The sequence below is a fragment of the Giraffa tippelskirchi genome, chromosome 1 (assembly GCF_054371585.1).
Source record: "Giraffa tippelskirchi isolate mGirTip1 chromosome 1, T2T-mGirTip1v1.2.pri, whole genome shotgun sequence".
Lineage (NCBI taxonomy): Eukaryota > Metazoa > Chordata > Mammalia > Artiodactyla > Giraffidae > Giraffa > Giraffa tippelskirchi.
The window spans coordinates 83130817-83152437 of record NC_137275.1 but is presented as its reverse complement, the minus strand read 5'-3'; the positions used below and the strand labels follow the sequence as shown (position 1 = coordinate 83152437).

Sequence of the window (21621 nt, the reverse complement as noted above, 5' to 3'; positions counted from 1 at the left end):
GATGACTATAAAAATAACAATAAAAGTAAGCAATAATATTGCAAAATCATGGAAAAACTGGAATACCCATATATTGCTGTTGAGTATGTAAAATAGTGCTGTGACTGTGGAAAACAGTGTGGATTTGCAGTCCTCTATAGCATTGCCACATGACTCAGCTATCCCATTCCTAGGTAAATACTCTAAAGAATTAAAAACAGATGTTCCAATAAAAACTTATACATGAATATTCCTATCAGTACTATTCAGAATAGTCAGAAAGATATAAGCAACCCAGATGTTGATCAACTTATAAATGGATAAACAAATTGTGATGTATCTACACAATAGAATACTATCCAGCCATAAAAAGGAATGAAGCACTGATATAATATATAACATGTATATCCTTAGAAACATTATGCTAAGTGAAAAGTTAGACACAAAAGACCATATTCAGTATGATTCTGTTTATAAGAAATATTCAAGAATAGACAAACTGGTTGTAGTCTGCCAGGGCTTGTGGATAGGGAGGAATGGGTAGTGACTCATGAATGGATATGGAGTTTCCTTTTGTGGTAATGAAAGTGTTCTGGAATGAGACAGCGGTGATGGTTTCATAACACTGTGAATAGTATATTTATTTGTTGCACATATTGATTAGTAAAATGCCACTGAACTGTATAAAGTAGTTCAAATGGTCAATTTTATGCTGTGAATTTTAGCAATAAAAACATTTAAAAATGCCCCACCAAATGGATTGTGTACATTCATTTTAAGTTTTATTTCTCATTAAAGTATAAACTTTTCCCCAAATATTTATAATGGAATTTTATCTTAAAATGCAGGTGAAAGAGCATTTGAGAGCTTTCCCTTATTTATTCTATGTGAGAGCATATAATGCTAATTTATTTGCTTGGTCTGTTACAAAGTTATTTAACTCAGGAGATACTATGATCTAACCACCAAACAAGAAATTCTGTGATTATATTAAAGAGTGTGGTTTGGATCATACAATTAGGTCTAATTATGGTTCATTTCTTGAATTGTAAAATCACTGAAATAAATATTGGTATGCTCTGTTTTGTACATCTGTGGCAGCTGTTTCCACACTTGTCACCCCCAGTTTGTAATTTCTCTCTCTAGGTCTTTATGCCAGAAGAGCTCTAGACCTGAGTGACATCTAAATAGATCACCACACTGATTCTTAAGTTTTCTGCCTTACTGTGGTAAAAATTGATCAAACTCAGAAGGGTCATCTTTACCCAGAGCTTGCTTTCAAAGAGCAATCCTGTTCTCTAAAAACCGGCTGCACAGCCATTGATTTTAGATTCAATGGGACATCAGGGCAATGCTGGATCTCTGATTGGCAGCAGGAAAAGGGGTGAGAACATTTCAAACTTTATAAAATAAAGGCAAGAAAACATTAAGCTACATGAAATTACATCTGCTCTGAGTGCTTGCATTTTAGGATTTAGTTTGAAGCAGACGTGAAATGTCCAATATTCAACTTCAGAAATGTGAAAATCAGCCAGCCGTGCTGACCTTGTATCCCAATGTTCAACATTCCAAGTTGAGACTCAAATGCTGACTTACCCTTAAGGGTTCCTTCTGATACCTCATTTTGAAATTTTTATCAGTTTTCAAGCAATGGGATCCTAGGTTGGTAGGCTGGTAGGATCTGAGCATTCCCAGAACATTTTTAACACAAAGCCCAACACTGTTTTATAGGAAATAACTTGACAAATGCTAAGTGTACATGCCACAGAGTCGGTGAAACATGCTTGTTCAAATAAATGCCAAGTCGAGGCTTGACCTCACTATTAAGTGACAAAGTGGAAACTGATTTTTTTTCAAATTAATATAAAATTTTAGATTAAATTATAGTAAAAAGTTGAATACTTGTTCTTTGTACTTTTTTTCTGAAGCTTTGTCTCTCTTGGCCCCCTTGCCATGTTACCACTGATACTTTTAATTGGATTCACCTGTCAAAATAGTGGCACAAAACTCTGGAAGATATTGAAGGACAGGGGAGGCTGGTGTGCTGCGGCTCACGGGGTCTCAACGAGTTCGCCATGCCTTAGCGACTGAACAACAGTAGAGTGTCCTTAGTTCTCTGGACGCTGTTTTGGGAAGTTGACTTTAAGTTACAGTGTGTTTCGTTTAGATTCTAACACACTGCGTAATTTGTACTTAACTTTCTCTGTACCTTTTGTTTCTTTGACAGATGGATGCTGCTGCCAAGAATCATCTTGGGTGTGGAGTAGAGTTCCAAGAAATGTAAGAATTGCAGGTATAGTTAATATCCTTTAGGTTTATGTTTGCTCTCTACATGATAAACAGAGACCCAAGCTGCAGCTCCTGCCTTCTGGGACAGTCCTTACCAATGATGGCTTTGTCTCTCGCGTGAGTCCCAGTTCCCCACTCTGTAAATCAGACGTAATTTGTTTGAAATCCCCTTTACTTCACCAGGGGATTTTAAGAATTGAGAAACCACGTAGCACTTGACAATATAAAATGTTCTTTTAATGGTTAAAATGACAAATGACCTTGTCCAGCCAATGAGTCATTTACTCCGAGGGAGTAAGTTCGGTATCTGGGATGCGAATTAACTCTCTCAGGCCATTTTCAGATGAATGCTAGAGAGCATGAAAGAATACACTATTTCTATGAGAGCCCAAAGTACTTCTGCCCTTCCCACTATGCCTACGTTTTTAAAGCAACTAAAAATTTAAAGGAGATATTAAACACTCTTGGGAAATACCAAAATTAAATTTGGAAAAGCATCCTAGTCTTACAATTATTGAAATAACCTTGAGTGTTTATCCCTTTGATATAAGTAACTAAAATTTTGTCATGCTTTCTATTAGGATCTCCCTCTGAAGTCAGCCTCAAAGACTAGAAGCATGAACATATCACAGTTGTCCTTCACAGCTCATTTTAGCTTTATGAATTTATACAAACTTTCTATCTTATTGATAGGCAGATTATCACTTTGTGGTGGTATCTAATAAGTTTACAACTTGTTTTCTAAGGTAATATTTAGTTTCTAATAGTTTTGTAGGGCTGCTGTAACAAATCACCAGGAACTGGGTGGCTTAAATGACAATAAAGTACCAAAAAGTGGGTGCCTTTGTCTCTTGGCTCTGGAGGCTAGAAAATAGAGATCAAGTTGTCAGCCATATCAGTTCCTCTTGAGAGCTGGGAGAGAGAAATCTGTTCATTCCTCTCTCCTAGCCTCTGGTGGTCTGACAGCAATCTTGATCCTTCACTAGCGTCTGCTGCATCACCTTGATCTCTGCCTTCATTTTCACATGGCAATCTCTGTGTGCATGTCTGTGTCCAAATTTCCCCTTTTCATAAAGATTCCTGTCATATTAAATTAGGGGCCCACCTTACTCCAATATGACCTCATCTTAATTTAACTAATTACATCTGCAACAACTCTGTTTCCAAATAAGGTCACATTCTGAGATACTACGGGTTAGAAATTCAATATATGAATTTGGCATTGGGGCACATAATTCAAACTATAATACAATTTTATTTAATCTAAGTTAAATTTATTCAAGCAACATGAAATAATAACTCATTATAGTCTAAAATTTATATTTAAATTATATTCATTTTTCTTACACTCTTCATGGCTTTTTAGATTTGTCACATGTTCTTTCAGCATTTATTTTCAGTGTCTATAATGTTCCAAATGCTTCTATGCAGGTGCCTTACAGTGTTCCTTCTTATCCTTTCTAATTTCTACATTCTTAGGGTCCTCAATTTCATTGTTATTGTTTGGGTTGTCATGTCATACATGTGTTATATATAACTTGTTCATTCCAAAATTCATAAATGCTTCAAAGCCTGGCGCCTGAAGCAGGAATTTTAATTTGAATCTGCCTGGTAGTAGATCTACAACCCTGGGCAAGTGAGCTTCCCTACTGGTGAAGGAATTCATATTTATAATAGGGATTCAGAAAGGACTGAACACAAAACTAAAAATAAAATCAGTAAAGCTGTTAGCATAATGCTTGAGACTTAACAAATGTTCAGGTAATTTACTCATTTTCATTTTATTATTCAAAATGGCTTAGTGAAGGAAAAACAGTGCTGGCCTTTCTCCAGGTCATTCAACAAAATTTACATAAAACTGTTTCGATTTTGTTCTAGGTTAGTTTGCTGTAACAAACGACCCTCCCCCAAATCTCTGGTAGTTTATAAGAACAAAGAGGTTTTGCTTTTTGCTTTGGTAGTTTTGTTTTTTGTTTTTTCCCTTATTCCTGTTTTGCATTAGCCACTTGTCACACTAGTTCTGTTCCTGCTCCACCTTTCTCCCTCTTTACAGAATGCTGGCTAGAAATAGTGACTGAAGGACCTATCTAGAACATGCTGTTCTTGTATGTTCTATATAGGAGAGGAAAGGAGACCAAACAAAAGTAGTCAATGGCTCCTAAAGCTCTGCTCACAGCTGGCATATTCTTACTTCTGCTCAAATGCCGTTGCCCAGAGCAGATCGTTTGGGCCTGCATGGTGCTGGGAGATTGGGAAGGCACTGCATAGAAAGGCACTGCAAGTCACATAATAAAAGATAAAACTGAACAATCTTCTAACAGGAAAAGAGAAAGAAAATAATTTGGAACATAATACAATCAATTACAAAGACAAATCATAGTTCTGATACCTGAAAAACACCAGTATTGGTATTTTTTTCTCCATAGATGTTCCCCTTAACATTCACCTATTTTTGTTGTTGTTATTATTATTGTTTCTAGTCTGGAAAAATGTAATTGTAATCTTGAAATGACTAATATTGATAGCCCTCATAAAAGACCTTTTGAAAAACATCTAATCAGATTACTTTAATCCACATTCATGATTAATCTCTTCAAGCTCTCCAAATAAACAAAAGATTTCCTTATATGCTGATTTATATTACCTTTCCCAAAATTTATACCCAAATATTTAGTGGCCTGTTAGACATTTTTTGCTTCTTCCTACTTCAGGTAACATTCCAGCTTCTTCCAGTAATAATACTCCAATTATTAAAAAGTTACCCTTTCACCATTTTCAGCCCCATGTCCCAGCTGGTATTCTGTGCTTTAAAGTGTATGAAAATTAAAAACAGAAAAACTCATCTAAAATTTGAGTCAGGAAGGCCCATAGAGGAAACTCTCACACCCAGTCATTTTTAGTCATCTACATACCCCTTCTGAAGGAGATCGTCTTGTGCTCCTAAACAGGTAGTGTTACTGCTTTGCTAGCCAGCAGGGAGAAGGAAGATTTTCTTCCTGCCCAGCAACAAGCCCAGCCAATGGATCTGCCACAGTTCAACCATCGAGAAACTATTATCACCTGAGCTCTTATTTTCTTTCAATGAACTTTCATTTCTCTCTTGCTTTGATAACTTCCTTATCCCATTTTCTATAAAAGCCTTCTAATTTGTATAACCCCTCAGAGCATCACTCTACTTACCAGATAAGATGCTGCCCAATTCATGCAAATTTAACTTAAAACTTCTGCAAATTTAGGTTTCAGATTTATTCAGTTGAAATTTGGTTGTTAACAAATGTCACTCGAGTGAATATATGAATCAGGCTGAGCTATAGAGCCAATAGCTATGAGCCAGACTATGGGGAAAGACCATCTCTCTTTTGTACAGGGCACATGAGGTGCCAAGATCCATACTTGGAACTACTGGTAACTCTGTGGGCCACCATGAAGGTATAGCTTATCTGAATTATCCAGATCAGAGAAAAGAATGTCTGACAGTTGAAGAGAAAGAGAAAAGAGAAATATTATTTAAGTACCCAGATACAACCTTAACTGAAGCTCTGTCCTCTAGACTTGTGAATCAATACATTTCTCTTTTTTGCTTAAAGTGGTTTGAGTTGGGTTTCTGTCATTTGCACCTAAAATAGTCTTGCTTCATATGCAGTTTTCTAGAATTTTCTGATATGCAAATGAATATATGCTTTCTGTTTCACTTTTGTTTTCCTTTTTCTTCTGTAACGGTTTTCATTTGATCAGAGTTGTATAAAGCTTGTTTTATTTGTTCACTTGACATCAAATTAATAAAACCAAGATTAAAAATCTATCCTATGACAGGAAACTTTTACTTCCGAGCTCCAAGATAGAAAGAAATGAAAGCGTTTGTAACAAATAACTGACTATAAATTATTTTCAAGTTTTAAGAGAAGTTAGTGGCATTATGATGTCAAAGGAAAGATTAGAATTTACAGTTAATGGACCTGTGTTACAAATCTTGTTCTACTGTTTACTACCATTTTGACCAGGGAGAATCATTTATACTTTGTAATATCATTTAATTTTTAAAATAGGATAATACTAGAATTCTAAGAGAGCTATTGTGGGGAATCAAATAAAATGGTACTTGTGAAAAGAATTTCTAAAACTTTGTAGAAAAGTCCATTATTCTTACCACAAGGCCAGCATACAGTTCCAAGACTAGCATCCTTTGCATCACCTGGGAGGTTGTTAAGGTTTCAAATTCTCAGATTCTTATTCAGCCCTACTGAATAAGAATTTTTGAGGATGGGGCTCAGGATTTCATATTTTAAGAAACTCTCTAGGGAATCCTTGTGAATGTTATAGCTTGAAAATGATCATCTAAAAATTACTATACAAATAGAAGAAGCAGGTCACCAGAATATCTATATTGCTGAGGACGAGTCAGTGAACTATAAAGGAAGCCCATTTATCAAAATCTTTCTGACTTAGCCATAAAGATAAAATGGACACAAGTTTAAAGAGTCATTACAAAAGGTAATGGTAAGTGAGATATAAGGCATTATACTTAATTATCAAAGCAGTGATATGTTGTAAGTGATATGAAATTAAAAAGAAAGGATCATTAAGCACTACAGTTTTCTCTAAGCAATATATTGGAATAAATTTTTCAAAGTATGGTAGAATTGGGGCAAGTAAAGTGAATGAAAAGAATTACAGATAAAAGAATTAGAGTGAAAAACAAAATGGAAGGGCAAGGCCAGGAGTAATTTCAGTATGAGTAGGGCATAGAGTGCTTTGGTGGAAAAAAAAAGAGGAGGAAAGGCTAGTGGGTTTTGGTGGTAATTGGACTTCATCTTTTCAGCAGTGAGGAGTTCATAAAGAGGGATAGAACAGTGCTCACACTTCATGCCATAGTGGGTAAAAGCAATGTCTCAGTTTTGCCTGGATTTAAATCCTAAATCATTACTGATTATCTGTATATATTTAAAATATATTTAGCTACTCTATCTCAAATAGACTGTAGGAATAAATTTACCTGATAAGTTTAGAGCTCATCTGCAGTTATTACAACCACTCGGCCAGTTTATGTATCAGTTCAGTTCGGTTGCTTAGTCATGTCAGACTCTTTGTGACCCCATGGACTGTAGCACACCAGGCTAACCTGTACATCACCAACTCCTGGAGCTTGTTCAGACTCATGTCCATCAAGTCAGTGATGCCATCCAACAATCTCATCTTCTGTCATCCCCTTCTCCTTCTGCCTTCAGTCTTTCCCAGCATCAGGGTCTCTTCCAATGAGTCAGTTCTTCACATCACGTGGCCAAAATATTGGAGCTTCACCTCAGTATCAGTTCTTCCAATGAATATTCAGGGTTGATTTCCTATAAAATTGACTGGTTTGATCTCTTTGCAATCCAAGCAACTCTCAAGAGTCTTCTCCAACACCACCATTCAAAAGCATCAATTCTTTGGTGCTCAACTTTCTTTACAGACCAATTCTCACATGCGTACATGACTACTGGAAAAACAATAGCTTTGACTAGACGGACCTTTGTTGGCAAAGTAGTGTCTCTGCTTTTTAATATGCATCTAGGTTGGTTATGGCTTTTCTTCCAGAAGCAAGTCTTTTCATTTCATGGCTGCAGTCACCATCTGCAGTGATTTTGGAGCCCAAGAAAATAAAGTCTCTCACTGTTTTCATTGTTTCCCCATCTATTTTCCATGAAGTGATGGGACTGGATGCCATGATCTTCATTTTGTGAATGTGAAAAAAACATCTTTTTCACTCTCCGTTTTCATTTTCATCAATAGGCTCTTCAGTTCCTCTTTGCTTTCTATGATAAGGGTGGTGTCATCGGCATATCTGAGGTTATTGATATTTCTCCCAGCAATCTTGATTCCAACTTGTGCTTCATCCAACCTTGCAGTTCACATGATGTACTCTGCATATAAGTTGGATAAGCAGGGTGACAATATATAGCCTTGTGTACTCCTTTCCCAATTTGGAACCAGTCCGTTGTTCCATGTCTAGTTCTAACTGTTGCTTCTTGACCTGAATACAGGTTTCTCAGGAGGCAACTAAGGTGGTCTGGTATCCCTGCCACTTTATTTTCCACAGTTTGTTGTGGTCTACACAGTCAAAGGCTTTGGCATAGTCAATAAAGCAGAAGTACATGTGCTTCTGGAACTCTCTTGCTTTTTCTATGACCCAGCGGATGTTGACAATTTGACTTCTGATTCCTCTGCCTTTTCTAAATTCAGATGAACATCTGGAAGTTCTCAGTTGATGTAATGTTGAAGCCTGGCTTGGAGAATTTTGAGCATTACTTTGCTAGCATATGAGATGAGTGCAATTGTGCAGTAGTTAGAACATTCTTTGGCATTGCCTTTCTTTGGGATTGGAATGAAAACTGACCTTTTCCAGTCCTGTGGCCACTGCTGAGTTTTCCAGATTTGCTGACATATTGAGTGCAGCACTTTCACAGCATCATCTTTCAGGATTTGAAATAGCTCAACTGGAATTCTATCACCTCCACTAGCTTTGTTCATAGTGATGCTTCCTAAGGTCCTCTTGACTTCGCTTTCCAGGATGTCTGGCTCCAGGTGAGTGATCCACCATTCTGCTTATCTGGGTCATTAAGGTCTGTTTTGTATAGTTCTTCTGTGTATTCTTGCTGCCTTTTCTTAATATATTCTGCTTCTCTTAGGTCCATACCATTTCTGTCCATTATTGTGCCCATCTTTGCATGAAACATGCCTTTGTTATCTCTAATTTTCTTGAAGAGATCTCTAGTCTTTCCCATTCTATTGTTTTCATTTGTTTCTTTGCATTGATCACTGAGGAAGGCTTTCTTATCTCTCCTTGCTATTCTTTGGAACTCTGCATTCTGATGGGTATATCTTTCCTTTTCTCCTTTGCCTTTAGCTTCTCTTCTTTTCTCAGCTATTTGCTTATGCATGGAGAGGGTTACTACAGAATAGTAAATGACCTTTAGAAGCAATGGCTGGACGGAAGAAAACAGCCTTTATGCTGAGTTTTAAAAATGATGCCCAAAGCCACTGTGGAGTTGAACCAGCATTGATGCTGCTGCCATAGTCAGGAAGCCACTGCTGTGTCAACAAGTCACCATGGCTTCTCTCAAGTCCAGAGTCACAATATCTCTGCTACAGTTTGTGATAGAAAACATACACCTCTAGTTCTACATCTCTCTCAAGTTCTCTCAGTTCTGAATCAAGTTTTGCATGAATGTACATGAACGATGCACTGATACCTTTGTTGGAAATGAGTCTGGGGAATGTGGCGTTTAGCTTTCCCACCTCTAAGCCCAGGAAGGTCCACTGGGAAGAAGTTAGACTAAACGTTGAAGGAGTCAATTCACTTACCACCTCCCAGCTTTCAGGGTGACTGTGAGGATTAGATGAGCATCTGTGTTTCATGCCTTCACCAATGTGTATGACATGAAGTAAATGCTCAGCAAATGGTAGCTTGCAAAAGATTTTAGAATCAGAGATTTGAGTAAAACAGATAATATAGTTATTTATGTAATAATTGCTTTAGTTTAGAATAGAAGCAATAATGGCACAGAATGAAAAAACCTTATAACTACAAACAACAGAAAGGATATATGTACTATTTCAAAGATACTATCGACAGGGTTTGATGAGAGACTGTAACTGATAAATGAATTCAGCAAAGTAGCAGGATACAAGATTAAAATATAGAAATCTGATGAATTTCTTTATGGTAGTGGTGGTGGTGGTTTAGTCGCTAAGTAGTGTCCAACTCTTGTGATCCCATGAACTGTAGCCTGTCAGGCTCCTCTGTCCATGGGATTCTCCAGGCAAGAATACTGGAGTGGGTTGCCATTTCCTTCTTCTAATAATGAAATAGCAGAAAGAGAAAGTAAAATCACTTTTTAAAATAACACTGAAAAAATTACTTAGGAATAAGCCTAACCAAGGAAGTGAAAGACTTATATGCTAAGAACTATAAAACATTGATAAAGGAAATAAAAGATGATTCAAGAAATGGAAAGAATTAATATTGTTAAAATGGCCACACTATGCAAAGCAATCTACAGATCTAATAGGATCCCTATCAAATTACCCATGACATTTTCTCCAGAATTACGATAATCATAAGAGTTAGATGGAAGAACAGAAGACCCAGAATTGCCAGAGCAATCCTGAGGAAAAGAACAGAGCCAGTGGCATAACCTTCCCAGACCTACTACAAAATTTAAGAAGTCAAAACAGCATGGGATTGGCATAGAAACAGACATGTGGATCTCAATGGAGAGTCCAGAAATAAACCCACATCCCCACAGTCAAGTAATGTTTGACAAAGGAGGAGGCAAGAGCTGCTGAGCATGTGGGCCAGATGCCCACATTGTTTTCATTAATATATAAACAATACAGGCTATTTAGTTTAATTTCTTCAACTGATCCCTGGTTTCTGTCTAACCCTGATCTCTGTCTAAATCCAACAGCTTTTTGTATTTTAATTTTGTGTCCTACTACTTTGCTCAATTCATTTATCAGTTCTGGTAGTTTTTGTGTGGAGTCTTTAGTGAATGTTCTAAGAGAAAAGATGCAACAGTTTTCTAATCTGGCCCATATGCTCAGCAGCATAAAATGAAGAAAACACAGTCTTTTTGGCAAGTGGTGTTGAGAAAGCTGGACAGCTGCATGCCAATCAATGAAGTTAGAACACATCCTCACACCATACACATACACACACACAACCTCAGAATGGCTTAAAAACTTAAATATAAGACATGACACCATAAAACTCCTAGAAGAGAACACAGGCAAAATGTTTTCTGATATAAATTGTAGCAATATTTTCTTAGAAAATAAGGCAGAAGAAATAAAAACAAAAATAAATAAATGAGACCTAATCAAACCTATAAGCTTTTGCACAGCAAAGGAAACTATAAATAAATGAAAAGACAACCTATAGAATCGGAGAAGATTTTTGTAAACTATGTGACCAACAATGGCTTAATTTCCAAAATATGCAAACAGATTATAAAACTTGATACCAAATAGGCAAACAACCTAATTAAAAAATGGGCAGAACCTTAATAGACATTTCTCTAAAGAAGACATATGAATGGTTAACAGGCACAAGAAAATACATTCAACATCACTGATTTTTAGAGAAATGCAAATTACAATGAGGTATCACCTCAGACTGGTCTGAATGGCCATCATTAAAAAGTCTACAAATGATAATCCTGGAGAGGAGTGGGAAAAGGGAATTCTTATACTGTTGGTAGGAACATAGATTGGTGTAGCCATTATGTTGAACAGTATAGAGGTTACTTTAAAAACTAAAAATAGAGTTATCATATGATCCAGCAATCCCACTCCTCAGTATATATCCAGAGAAAACCATACTTTGAAAAGATACATGCATCCCAATATTCATAGAGCACTACTTACAATAGCCAAGACATGAAAGCAACCTGTGTCCATCAACACATGACTAAAAAAGATGTAGTTTGTGTCTGTGTATGTGTGTGTGTATTTATATACACAATGGAATATTACTTAGCCATAAAAAAGAATGAAATAATGCCATTTGCAGCAATGTGGATGGACCTAGAGATTATCATACTAAGTGAAGTAAAGCAGAAAGAGAAAGATAAATACCATATGATATCATTTATATATGGAATCTAAACAATGATGCAAATGAATTTATAAAACAGAAACAGATTCAAAGACTTAGGTAACAAACTTATGGTCACTAAAGGGGAAAGAAGTAATATAAATTAGGAGCTTGGGATTAGCAGATACAAACTCTATATATATAAAATAGAAAACAAGATTCTACTGTATAGTACAAGAAGTATATTCAATATCTTATAATAACCTATAATGGGAAAGAATTTGAATAAATATATACATGTATGTGTGTGTGTGTGTGTGTATATATATATATATATAAACTGAATCACTTTACTGTATACCAGAAATTAACACAACATTGCAAACCAGGTATACTTCAATAGAAAGCAAAAAATCAAAAAACTCATCCAATGGCACACACATGCAGCAAGTAAGAGCAGTTCAGGTATTTTAAAAAGACAGATGAATTCCAGAATCAAGGGAAATAGATATGCATGTTTATCATGTGAACTAAGATTTCAAATTCTTAATGCTGATACGAAGTTGATTCAATAAACAATTTCTTAGGAAAATTAATACTAAATGTCACAACAGATGGAATGTTAGTTTGTTTTCTTATTCTGTCCTTTGCTGCTTCTAGCTTCAAAATATCAGTTAAAAAGTCATAGTTAGAAAAACTGAATGAGAAAGAATAGAACCACAAGGGGGCAAATCTATCAAAGACAAATTCAGTATATTCTTTAATAAGAAAACAAAGGGGACACTGTTTATTTCTAAACTACTTTTTAAAGAAAAAAAGTTTTAAGGGAAATAATGTTTATGCCATTTTTTCTGCAGAATTTCAGTAATACATGTCATGGTGTCTATGTGTAGGATGCATTAGTATTGCTTGCATCTGCAGAATCCAGAAACTTAGCTATCATCTCTCTGTTCCTTTCCCTCTTTTCATACTTAATCACATGTATTGAGAAAGCGGTAGTTTGTGGCCAATGAAATGCCTACTCCAAGACATCTGGCAAAGTGGAGGGTATTTCTAGCACTCCTAGAAGTCACATGGATATTTCAAGACAAAGAGACACAGGAGCTACTGGCATCTTAAGGCTTCATCCCCAAAAATGATTGTCATAAATACTAGTGATCACTGTCACAGAAGGTGTCAATGTAATTTCCTTTTGATTTCTTGCCATTTCCAGGTTTTACAAAAGCTTACAATAGTAGCTCAGTAAGCTAAAGGCTTTGAGCAAATCCTAGGCTTCTTTTAGTGTTTTGTTTTGTTTTTTTTTGTCCAACTTTTGACAGTGAAACCAGCCTGAAGGGCCCAGCCTGGCAATGCAAATTCCCAATGATTTATGCGATGTCACTTTTTTGATGATTAACCTGAATAAATCATGCTGGTATTTTCAGCATTGCCCTTTATATTCTTATCAATTTTCAGAGCAAGAAGAAATTAGCCCAGTCCTCTCATTGATCTTGTGTGGGAAATTGTTCACAACCGGGCTTCTACTGCTAAACAATGAACACTACAAATAAGTTATCAGTTTACTTTTAATCAATAAAGCTTCTCACGATGCATTATTCTGGCAAGTGGTCTAAATCACTGTGACTATAACCGTTGTTTTCAAAACCTTTTAATCTAATTGGAAAATCTTCCTTTGTACTAGTAATAAACACTCACTAAACTGTCTGCACCTAATTGAGCTATAATAATTTATGGGTGCTCCCTACTGTTGTCCCCTTTTAATCAGACAGACCGCTTTATGTCTTTAACTAATGAAACCTAAGAATCTACCCTGTAGATCTGGTCAAATGTCACTAGTGAATAAATCTTCATTAACACCGGCAGGTTCTAAACCTAGTCTCCATCTTAATTTAATTATTTCCTCACAATTGTAATTCTGTCAGGTTGCAAACACTTTTTCTCCATTTCTTCAAATAACATGCTTTCATCATCAGATCTACTTATGCAGCACAGCCCCTGGGCAGCACGAGTCTGTGTATCCCTTGGAATGAAAGCACAGCTGACTTGGTAGCCTAAGCAAGACCATGTTTCCAGTCATGGGTACTGCTTCTGTTTCGGCTTCCTCTGCAACTTCTACTTACTACCTTTGTCAGTGTAAAAACACACTTTCATCAGTTCTCTCAAGGTGTCTAAACCCTAGTAAATTAAAGCACACCATCCAAATCAGAAAAGAACACAAGATAACCCAGAATTTGTTAAGAAGAATATAAAATTCCCCAAATAGCTATTTATCCCAGTAGGAAAGTTTTCTTGGGAAACTGAGGTCAGAGCACAAGGAGTTAGTTAAATGATATTAAGATTGGAGGAGTGTCACAAAGCTGGCACCTACCAACGACCGACCAGATCCTCTGGAAAGTCTCCATTAACTATATTTGTGACGAGCTGACATAGAACTTATTTCCATGAACTGTTCTCAGAAGCACTGACTGATTATGCTTATTTTAAAAGTTTTCTTTTTTGAATCCCATCTGCTTCATTTTGAACCATGACATTATATGATTTATATGATTCCAAAAAAAGCATACCACCCACAAGTGATTTGGGTACCTTAAAATTAGTAAAAGAGAAATAGATGCTAACAAGCAGGAGCTGGATCAAAAGAAAAAGCAATAATATTAGCCATGAGAGAGCTAGTTTAATTGCTACTTAACAAATGCTTATGTAGTTTTAACCATATGTCAGGTACTCTAAGTCCTTTGCAAATTTTAATATTTAAAAAACCCCAAAGAGGTTGCTCTTATTTTAAAAAAGTAACATTTTCCAGCTGAGGGAACTGAGACACAGAGAGTTTAAGTACCTTGTTAGAGTCAAAGCACTAAGGAGAGGTAGAACTGGAAACTGAGTCCTGCAGACAGGCTTTGGAGTTAATTCTTCTTCCTCTACATTACGCTATCATTTTGCACAACTGAGTATCTGGCTTGATTCTGAGCTCCAGAATGTAGGGCAAAAATGGAGCATAATGATACCTCAGGGAAGACATTCCTCTTGGTATTTAATTATAAAAAGATGTCTTTGCACTTATTCCAGAGAACTACAGTCTCTCAGAATAATCATCCAAAAAAGATTCTGTGGCTTAATGAATAGGGGAACTTTAACCATCTTATAACTTCTTTGGAAATTCACAAAGCACATTAGTATGCTGAAGGCTTTGGGTGTGCAATGAAGACATTACATGGGTGTAATCTAGTATTTGCAAACCTGCTCAACATCGGAACAATGTTTTTTGGAACACTCACTAAAATCTTGCAGAACTAATGACTCACCATGAATCATTTTTATGAGAAAGTTGTGAAAGTCTTATTTAGTGTGGGTCCTTAATGGGGCGCTGAATAATATACTCAACATATCCCTGGCACAAATCCAAAACACAAATACTGCATTGGTTTTTACATACTTTCATCAACTTTTTCTTTTAATTGAATGATTAACACTGAAGTACAATGTGTTAAAGATGGTCCTAAATGAAGCTGCTGCTGCTAAGTCGCGTCAGTAGTGTCTGACTCTGTGCGACCCCATAGATGGCAGCCAACCAGGATCCGCCGTCCCTGGGATTCTCCAGGCAAGAATACTGGAGTGGGTTGCCATTTCCTCCTCCAGTGCATGAAAGTGAAAAGTGAAAGTGAAGTCGCTCAGTCGTGTCCGACTCTTCGTGACCCCATGGGCTGCAGCCTACCAGGCTCCTCCATCTATGGGGTTTCCCAGGCAAGAATACTGGAGTGGGGTGCCATTGCCTTCTCTGTAAATGAAGCTAGACTATACATAATCTTCCTATGGTCATTATATGAAATGGAAACTGAGTACTTGCCACAATTTTCAAAACTATTACTTATATTATTCACGTTTCATATTAGTCGCTTCCCAATTGAAATTTTGGAAAATGCTTATTAAGATAACCTTAAATCGTGCATTAAATGGGAGTAAAGTAATTGTATGCCACAATACAAGAGTTTTTATGTCCATAAGGGAGGTCGTTTTTTCTCCCCATTGGGTCAATTACTGACCCCCCAAGCCTTGTTTTTCTAATAAGTTTTACATAGCCTTTTCTATTTTAGGCCTACAGTTGACCTTTGTGTAGTGCCTACAGTGTATCTTTATACAGTATTGGAGAAGTTTTTATCTTTGCCATTTATGCTTGACTATTCTTCAGTGGTTCGGAGTATGAGCTTTAGACTGGTCAGAATGTGGTTAGACACCTATCACTCACTTGTTAGTTCTGCAACTTTGGTCAAGTTACTTTACCTTGATAAGCATTTACTGCTTGACTTATACAGTGTGAGTAAAGATAAAAAACAATTCAAATGGTTATTGTGATGGCTGACATATGCTTATGAAATATCAAGTGTGGTATGCAGGTATCACTCAGCAACTGGTGTCTATCCCTATTACAGCTTCAAATTAAAGTTTCCATTGGTCACACAGGAGGGCTTGTTAACAGATTTCTGAGGTTTATTCCTGAAGTTGCTTTTTCAGTGGCTCTGGGACAAGGCCTAAGTATCCTTATTACCAATAACTTCCCAAGTGATGCTGCTGCTATAGGTTTGAGGACCATATGGTGAGAATTATTGCCATAGAGTTCCTAACAAATGTTTTATAAAAAGAGATGCTGTCAAAGTGATCATGCTGTATCTGGGACATTTATCAGAGGTGTTTAACATATACACCTATTAGATATGTTAAATAAAAAGGCCTTTAGGCAGAATTATTGTCTTAGAGTCTACCAAGAATAGTATTTGTGAAGAGGTACACAAACATCTGGGCTTTCCTGATAGCTCAGATGGTAAAGCGTCTGCCTACAATGCAGGAGAGCCAGGTTCGATCCCTGGGTTGGGAAGATCCCCTGGAGAAGGAAATGGCAACCCACTCCAGTATTCATGCCTAGAAAATCCTATGGACCGAGGAGCCTGGTGGGCTACAGTCCACGGGGTCGTAAAGAGTCGGACACGACTGAGTGACTTCACTTTCTTTCTTTCTTACACAAATGTCTTCAGCTGGTCTGCATTGGTCTTGTATTGGCCTGGGATGATTTCTTCTTCCAGAACAGCATTGCCTTCAAGCTTGGTGCTAAGTAGCAATGTTTTGTTTCATTGTTATTTTGTATCAAAGTCCCATGCTGTCACATTATGGTGGTCTGACTTATTAGAGACCATTTTACACTCTCCCAGGTCTGTCTCAATGGTGCCATCAGGATGATTCTCCCCTAAAAGTTACCCGATGAGAAGTAACATTCCTGAGTCACTGTGGGCCCCTTAGCATGCAGCCTGACAAGAATCATTGAAAAGTTCATCTTTTCACCTTAGAACAGATGGAAGCAGCTGGAGGAGATGATAGACAGAAGAGGAACAGACTTCATTATACCTTCTGAGTTAATATGGACCTGGGAAAAATACAATGATTTCAAAGTTTGTCCTGATAATTGGAAAAACCTTCTTAATTAGAGATAATGTCAGAAAGGTAGCTATTCTCCCAAATTCCAGCCCACCTACCATCTGCTACTGATAAAGGTTGGCAATTAAGGAATGTTAAGAGTAGGTTCTAATTTCCTTCCTACACACATATCTTGTTCCCTTGTTGCTCTTTGATAGCCTTAATTGAAGCCCACATGTGATTCACATCTTCTGCTGCATGCTGGCTCCTTCTGCCTGAATATGCAGAAATCATCATAAATCCAAAGTTGCCCTCTCCTAAGTGTCTGTTGTTAGAAACATAATCCTATACTTTTCAACTTTTCTGTGTGTACTCATCTTATTTATCCATAATTACTCTGAGTGTGGCAGTGATAGCAGTTCTAAATTTAATTCCCCAAGAATGGCGCTGGCTAGTAACCTAATCCTTCTCATTGGTAAACGCTGGAGCAGTGAAGTGGCAGCCTTTCTCACCAAGCCCTCACCAGTGTACTGAAATCTGTGTGGTCACATTCTATCCACGTCACCTCTTTTATAAGTCCTAGAAACAAATTTTAGCATCTCTATTTTTAGTAGGGAAATTTTGCTTCCTGTGCTTTGGGTACTGCCAATGGAGAACAGAAAGAGAAGAGCAGTATTATGCTGGAAGTAATTTATGACTGCCTGCCAAGGCTCCGGTTGTGTGGGAATCAAGAGCTTGTTTGCCCTCCTACTGTCAGATAAAACTGGGACATTTGGCTCCATGTTGCCATGGTGTCTTTTAGAAGAGAGATTCACCTCACTGCACTGACCTGGAAAAGTACAAAATAACTGTTTCATTGAGGCCATCATAAATACATCTCTACATCTCTATGAATGGTGTCTGGAATCCACAGAAGATCTCTATCTGCATTTACAAAATTTATTTATATCCAGCATCTGTTCGATTTTTCAGTAATTATTTGAGCAGAAACTGAAGACCCATATCCTGATAATTTTTCACTTTATCACACAATGTAAAAAAGCAGCAAAATGCAGGCAGTTATTCTTTGTGGAGCACTTTTAGAAGCAAAACCATATGCTGTTCTTATTTGGAATAATTATAAATCTTTAAATATTTAAATGTAGTTGTCTTTAATTTTTAAAAAATTAACTCCAAAACAAACAACTTAATGTTAACAACTCAATACCTAGAATGTCTTACATACAAAAAATTTAATTATGTTTATACATATACCTGTGCAGACGATTGCAAATGGCTTTCATGTGTTTGCATGAATCATCAAAGTAGACTATACAGTAATACATATTTTTTTCTTTTAAAATAGTCCTCCTAGGACTTGAAGTTATAGAATTTTAAAGTTAGGACTTCAAAACCATCTACTCTAGTGATTTGCAAGCTTGAATATTTATTATAATAAGCTTTGGAGCGAAAGCATATATACCTGAACCCCAGGTAGGTATGAATAGGAATTTGAGATTCTTATTCACTGGATGGATAAGAATAGGAACCTGGCATGTATATTTTTAGAGTTTTCACAGATCACTCTGATGGGCACTTGTATTCGTTTCCTAGAGCTGTCATAAAAAGTTATCATAAACTGGGTGGCTTAATACAACTGAAATGTATTCCCTCACAGTTTAGGAGGTTGGACATCTAAAATCAAGATGTCAGCAGAACCATGTTCTCTGTGAAAGCCCTGAAAAGAAGAATACTTCCTTGCCTCATTTTAGCTCCTGGGGTTGCTGGCAATCTTTATTATTTCTAGGCTTGCAGCTGCATTGCTTCATTCTCTGCCTCTGCTGCCACATGGTCTTCTTTCCTTTGGGTCTGTGTCTCCATGCTGCTGCTGCTGCTGCTAAGTCGCATCGGTCATGTCCGACTCTGTGCAACCCCATAGACGGCAGCCCACCAGGCTCCTCTGTCCCTGGGATTCCAGGCAAGAATACTGGAGTGCGTTGCCATTACCTTCTCCAATGCATGAAAGGGAAAAGTGAAAGTGAAGTTGCTCAGTCGTGTCCGACTCTTCGTGACCCCATGGACTGCAGCCTACCAGGCTCTTCCATCCATGGGATTTTCCAGGCAAGAGTACTGGAGTGGGGTGCCATTGCCTTCTCCTGTGTCTCCATATTTCTCCTTATAAGGATACCAGTCATTGGATGTAGGGACCCAGCTATCCAGAATGATCTAATTATATCTTGATTACTTCTGCAAAAATCCTATTGCCAAATAAGGTCACATTCACAGGGACCCAGGGTTAGGAAATCAATACACAGGTGTGGATAGGGAAGTGACACAATTTAACCAACTAAAGCACTCAAAGTAAAAAGTTCTGAACTAGTGTCTAAAATCCACTGATATAATTGTGTTTAAAACAGAGAGGTTAACAACTTATATTAATTCTTTCTTGCTCTGTAAGAAACTGCTTCCCCCACACACAATTAAAATAATAAGCTTTGATTATTTAACAGTTTATGAGGATCAAAGAATCCAGAAATAACTTAGTTGGGTTGTTTTAGCTCAGGTTCTCTTATGAGGTTTTAGTCAAACTGGTGTTTGAGGTTATAGTCATCTGAGGCTTAAGTAGGGTTGGAGGATCCACCTGGAATCTCACTTGGTTCTGCAATGTCAGTTGGCTTTAGATCCCAGTGCCTCACCAGGTCAGCCTCCCAAGAGGGATGTTTGTGATATGGCAGCTAGCATCTACCAAAGTGAGGGATCTCAGATAGAAATGGAGAAACCAAGACAGAGGGCCTTTGGTAACCTAATCTTGGAAGTGGCATACCATTTATTCTGTCATATTAAATTGGTGACACAGACAAAGGAGAGGGCCACACAAAGTTTAATACCAGGAGGCATACATCAGTGAGGGCCCTGTTGGAAGCTGGGTAGCATGGGTGGGGTGTCAGGCGTTTTAACTTTAGGACCAGAGACACAACCTTTGCCACTCAAGATGTGATCCAGGATTGACATTACTTGGGAGCTGAGTAGAAATGCTGAATCACAGGCTATATCTCAGACCTAGTGAATTAGAACCTTTAGTTTAATGACATCTCCAGGTGATTTGCACACACACTATATTCTGAGAAGCACTAGGCCAGAACAAGTTAATGACTCAGACACATTGCCCTTTACAAAGTAGTGCTTTGAGCAGTACCCCTAGTCCAAAGAGACTGCCATTGCTTGAAATCTGCTATGAACCTGACTTTGGGACAGAGCATAAGACACTCCAAGAAATCAACATTTTCCCCTGGTGGCCACACTATCTTACTGTAATCATAATGACAACTTACCCTTTTGGTCACACAAATTTTATTTAACCGAAGCATCAAAGGTATTTATTTTTCGGGGCTTCCCTGGTGGCTCAGTGGTAGAGAATCCACCTGCCAATGCAGGAGACATGGTTCCATCCCTGATCCAGAAAGATCCCACATGCTGTGGAGCAACTAAGCGCGTGCCCTACAACTATTGAGCCCATGCCCCAGAGCCCGGGAGCTGCTATTGAGCTCACATGCTACAACTATCGAAGCCCACGCACCCTAGAGCCCATGCTCTGCAAAAAGAGAAGTCACCACAATGAGAAGCCTGGGAATCACAGCTAGAGAGCAGCCCCTGCTCTCAGCAACTACAAAACAGTCCACACAACAACAAAGACCTATGTGCTCCACACACCAACCACAGCCAATAAATGAATAATTTTAAAAACAAATCTTCTTTAAAAAAGATATTTACTTTTAAAATACAAGAGTCCACTTAAAAGCAAAAAATCTACAGTAACAATATTAAAAATGTATCACATCCTCCACAGGTCATATGATCCCAAACTGTAATGCTCTTTTCGGAAACAATGCCATGCATTTCTAGCCTCTCAAATTTTGAAGGAAAGATTATGACCTTGCCCTCAAATCATTGAAGCCAGTGGTGAACTGAATCTAGCTAGAAGCACAACAAAACTCAGACCAAAATAAAAGATTATATTAACTCAGGGCTTTGTACCAATAGTTTAAGAGAAGAGGCATAATGTCCAATAAAACATTGTACACTGCTTCCCAAAGCCAAGGAAAATTTCTCAACTACATGGAGGATAGCAAAGACCATCACTATGCCAAACACCACAGACGGGAGTCCAGACGCTCCTACCCACTTCATCTTGTTATCAGAGTTTCCAGGGAAAACAACGCATCAAGCAATAGATAAAATGATACTTTACTTACACAGAGATGGACAAAGCGTGATCAGCTTCTAAAATGGGTGCTGATTCCTCATGGCCTGCAGGTCTCTCTTGGCAGCCAATGCAGGGGAGTTCTCCTATGTACAGCCTTGTGCTGCAGTGGAAGGGCCCCGTGCCATCCCTGTAA

General features: G+C 37.6%; 2 protein-coding genes and 1 non-coding gene across 32 annotated transcripts in view; 2 read left to right on the top strand and 1 right to left on the bottom strand.

The window, feature by feature from the left end:
* The window catches only part of STPG2 (sperm tail PG-rich repeat containing 2), a 601931-nt gene extending 598829 nt beyond the window's left edge, over positions 1–3102 (top strand). The window contains exons 13-14 of the mRNA XM_081595770.1: positions 2207–2272; positions 2850–3102. Coding sequence (XP_081451896.1) covers positions 2207–2263 — 57 coding nt within the window. The 3' untranslated portion in view covers positions 2264–2272; positions 2850–3102. The remainder of the gene's footprint in view (positions 1–2206; positions 2273–2849) is intronic.
* LOC145547098 (uncharacterized) overlaps positions 1–21621 on the bottom strand; it is a 745699-nt gene that overhangs the window by 183411 nt on the left and 540667 nt on the right. For 26 of the 30 annotated variants that reach the window (XR_014083532.1, XR_014083596.1, XR_014083562.1 and 23 more), the window contains one exon: positions 21478–21615. Coding sequence is in view for 2 of the 30 variants with exons in the window: in XM_081595820.1 (XP_081451946.1) it covers positions 21478–21615 (138 nt within the window). In the remaining 28 variants the exon portion in view is untranslated. Of the gene's footprint in view, positions 1–16830; positions 17256–18990; positions 19235–21452; positions 21616–21621 lie in introns of those variants that run through there. The other 4 variants (XR_014083622.1, XM_081595879.1, XR_014083566.1 and 1 more) reach the window with 3 other exon arrangements.
* Positions 16641–16713, top strand: TRNAC-ACA (transfer RNA cysteine (anticodon ACA)). The gene has a single exon. It is a non-coding gene; the product is annotated as a tRNA-Cys (tRNA).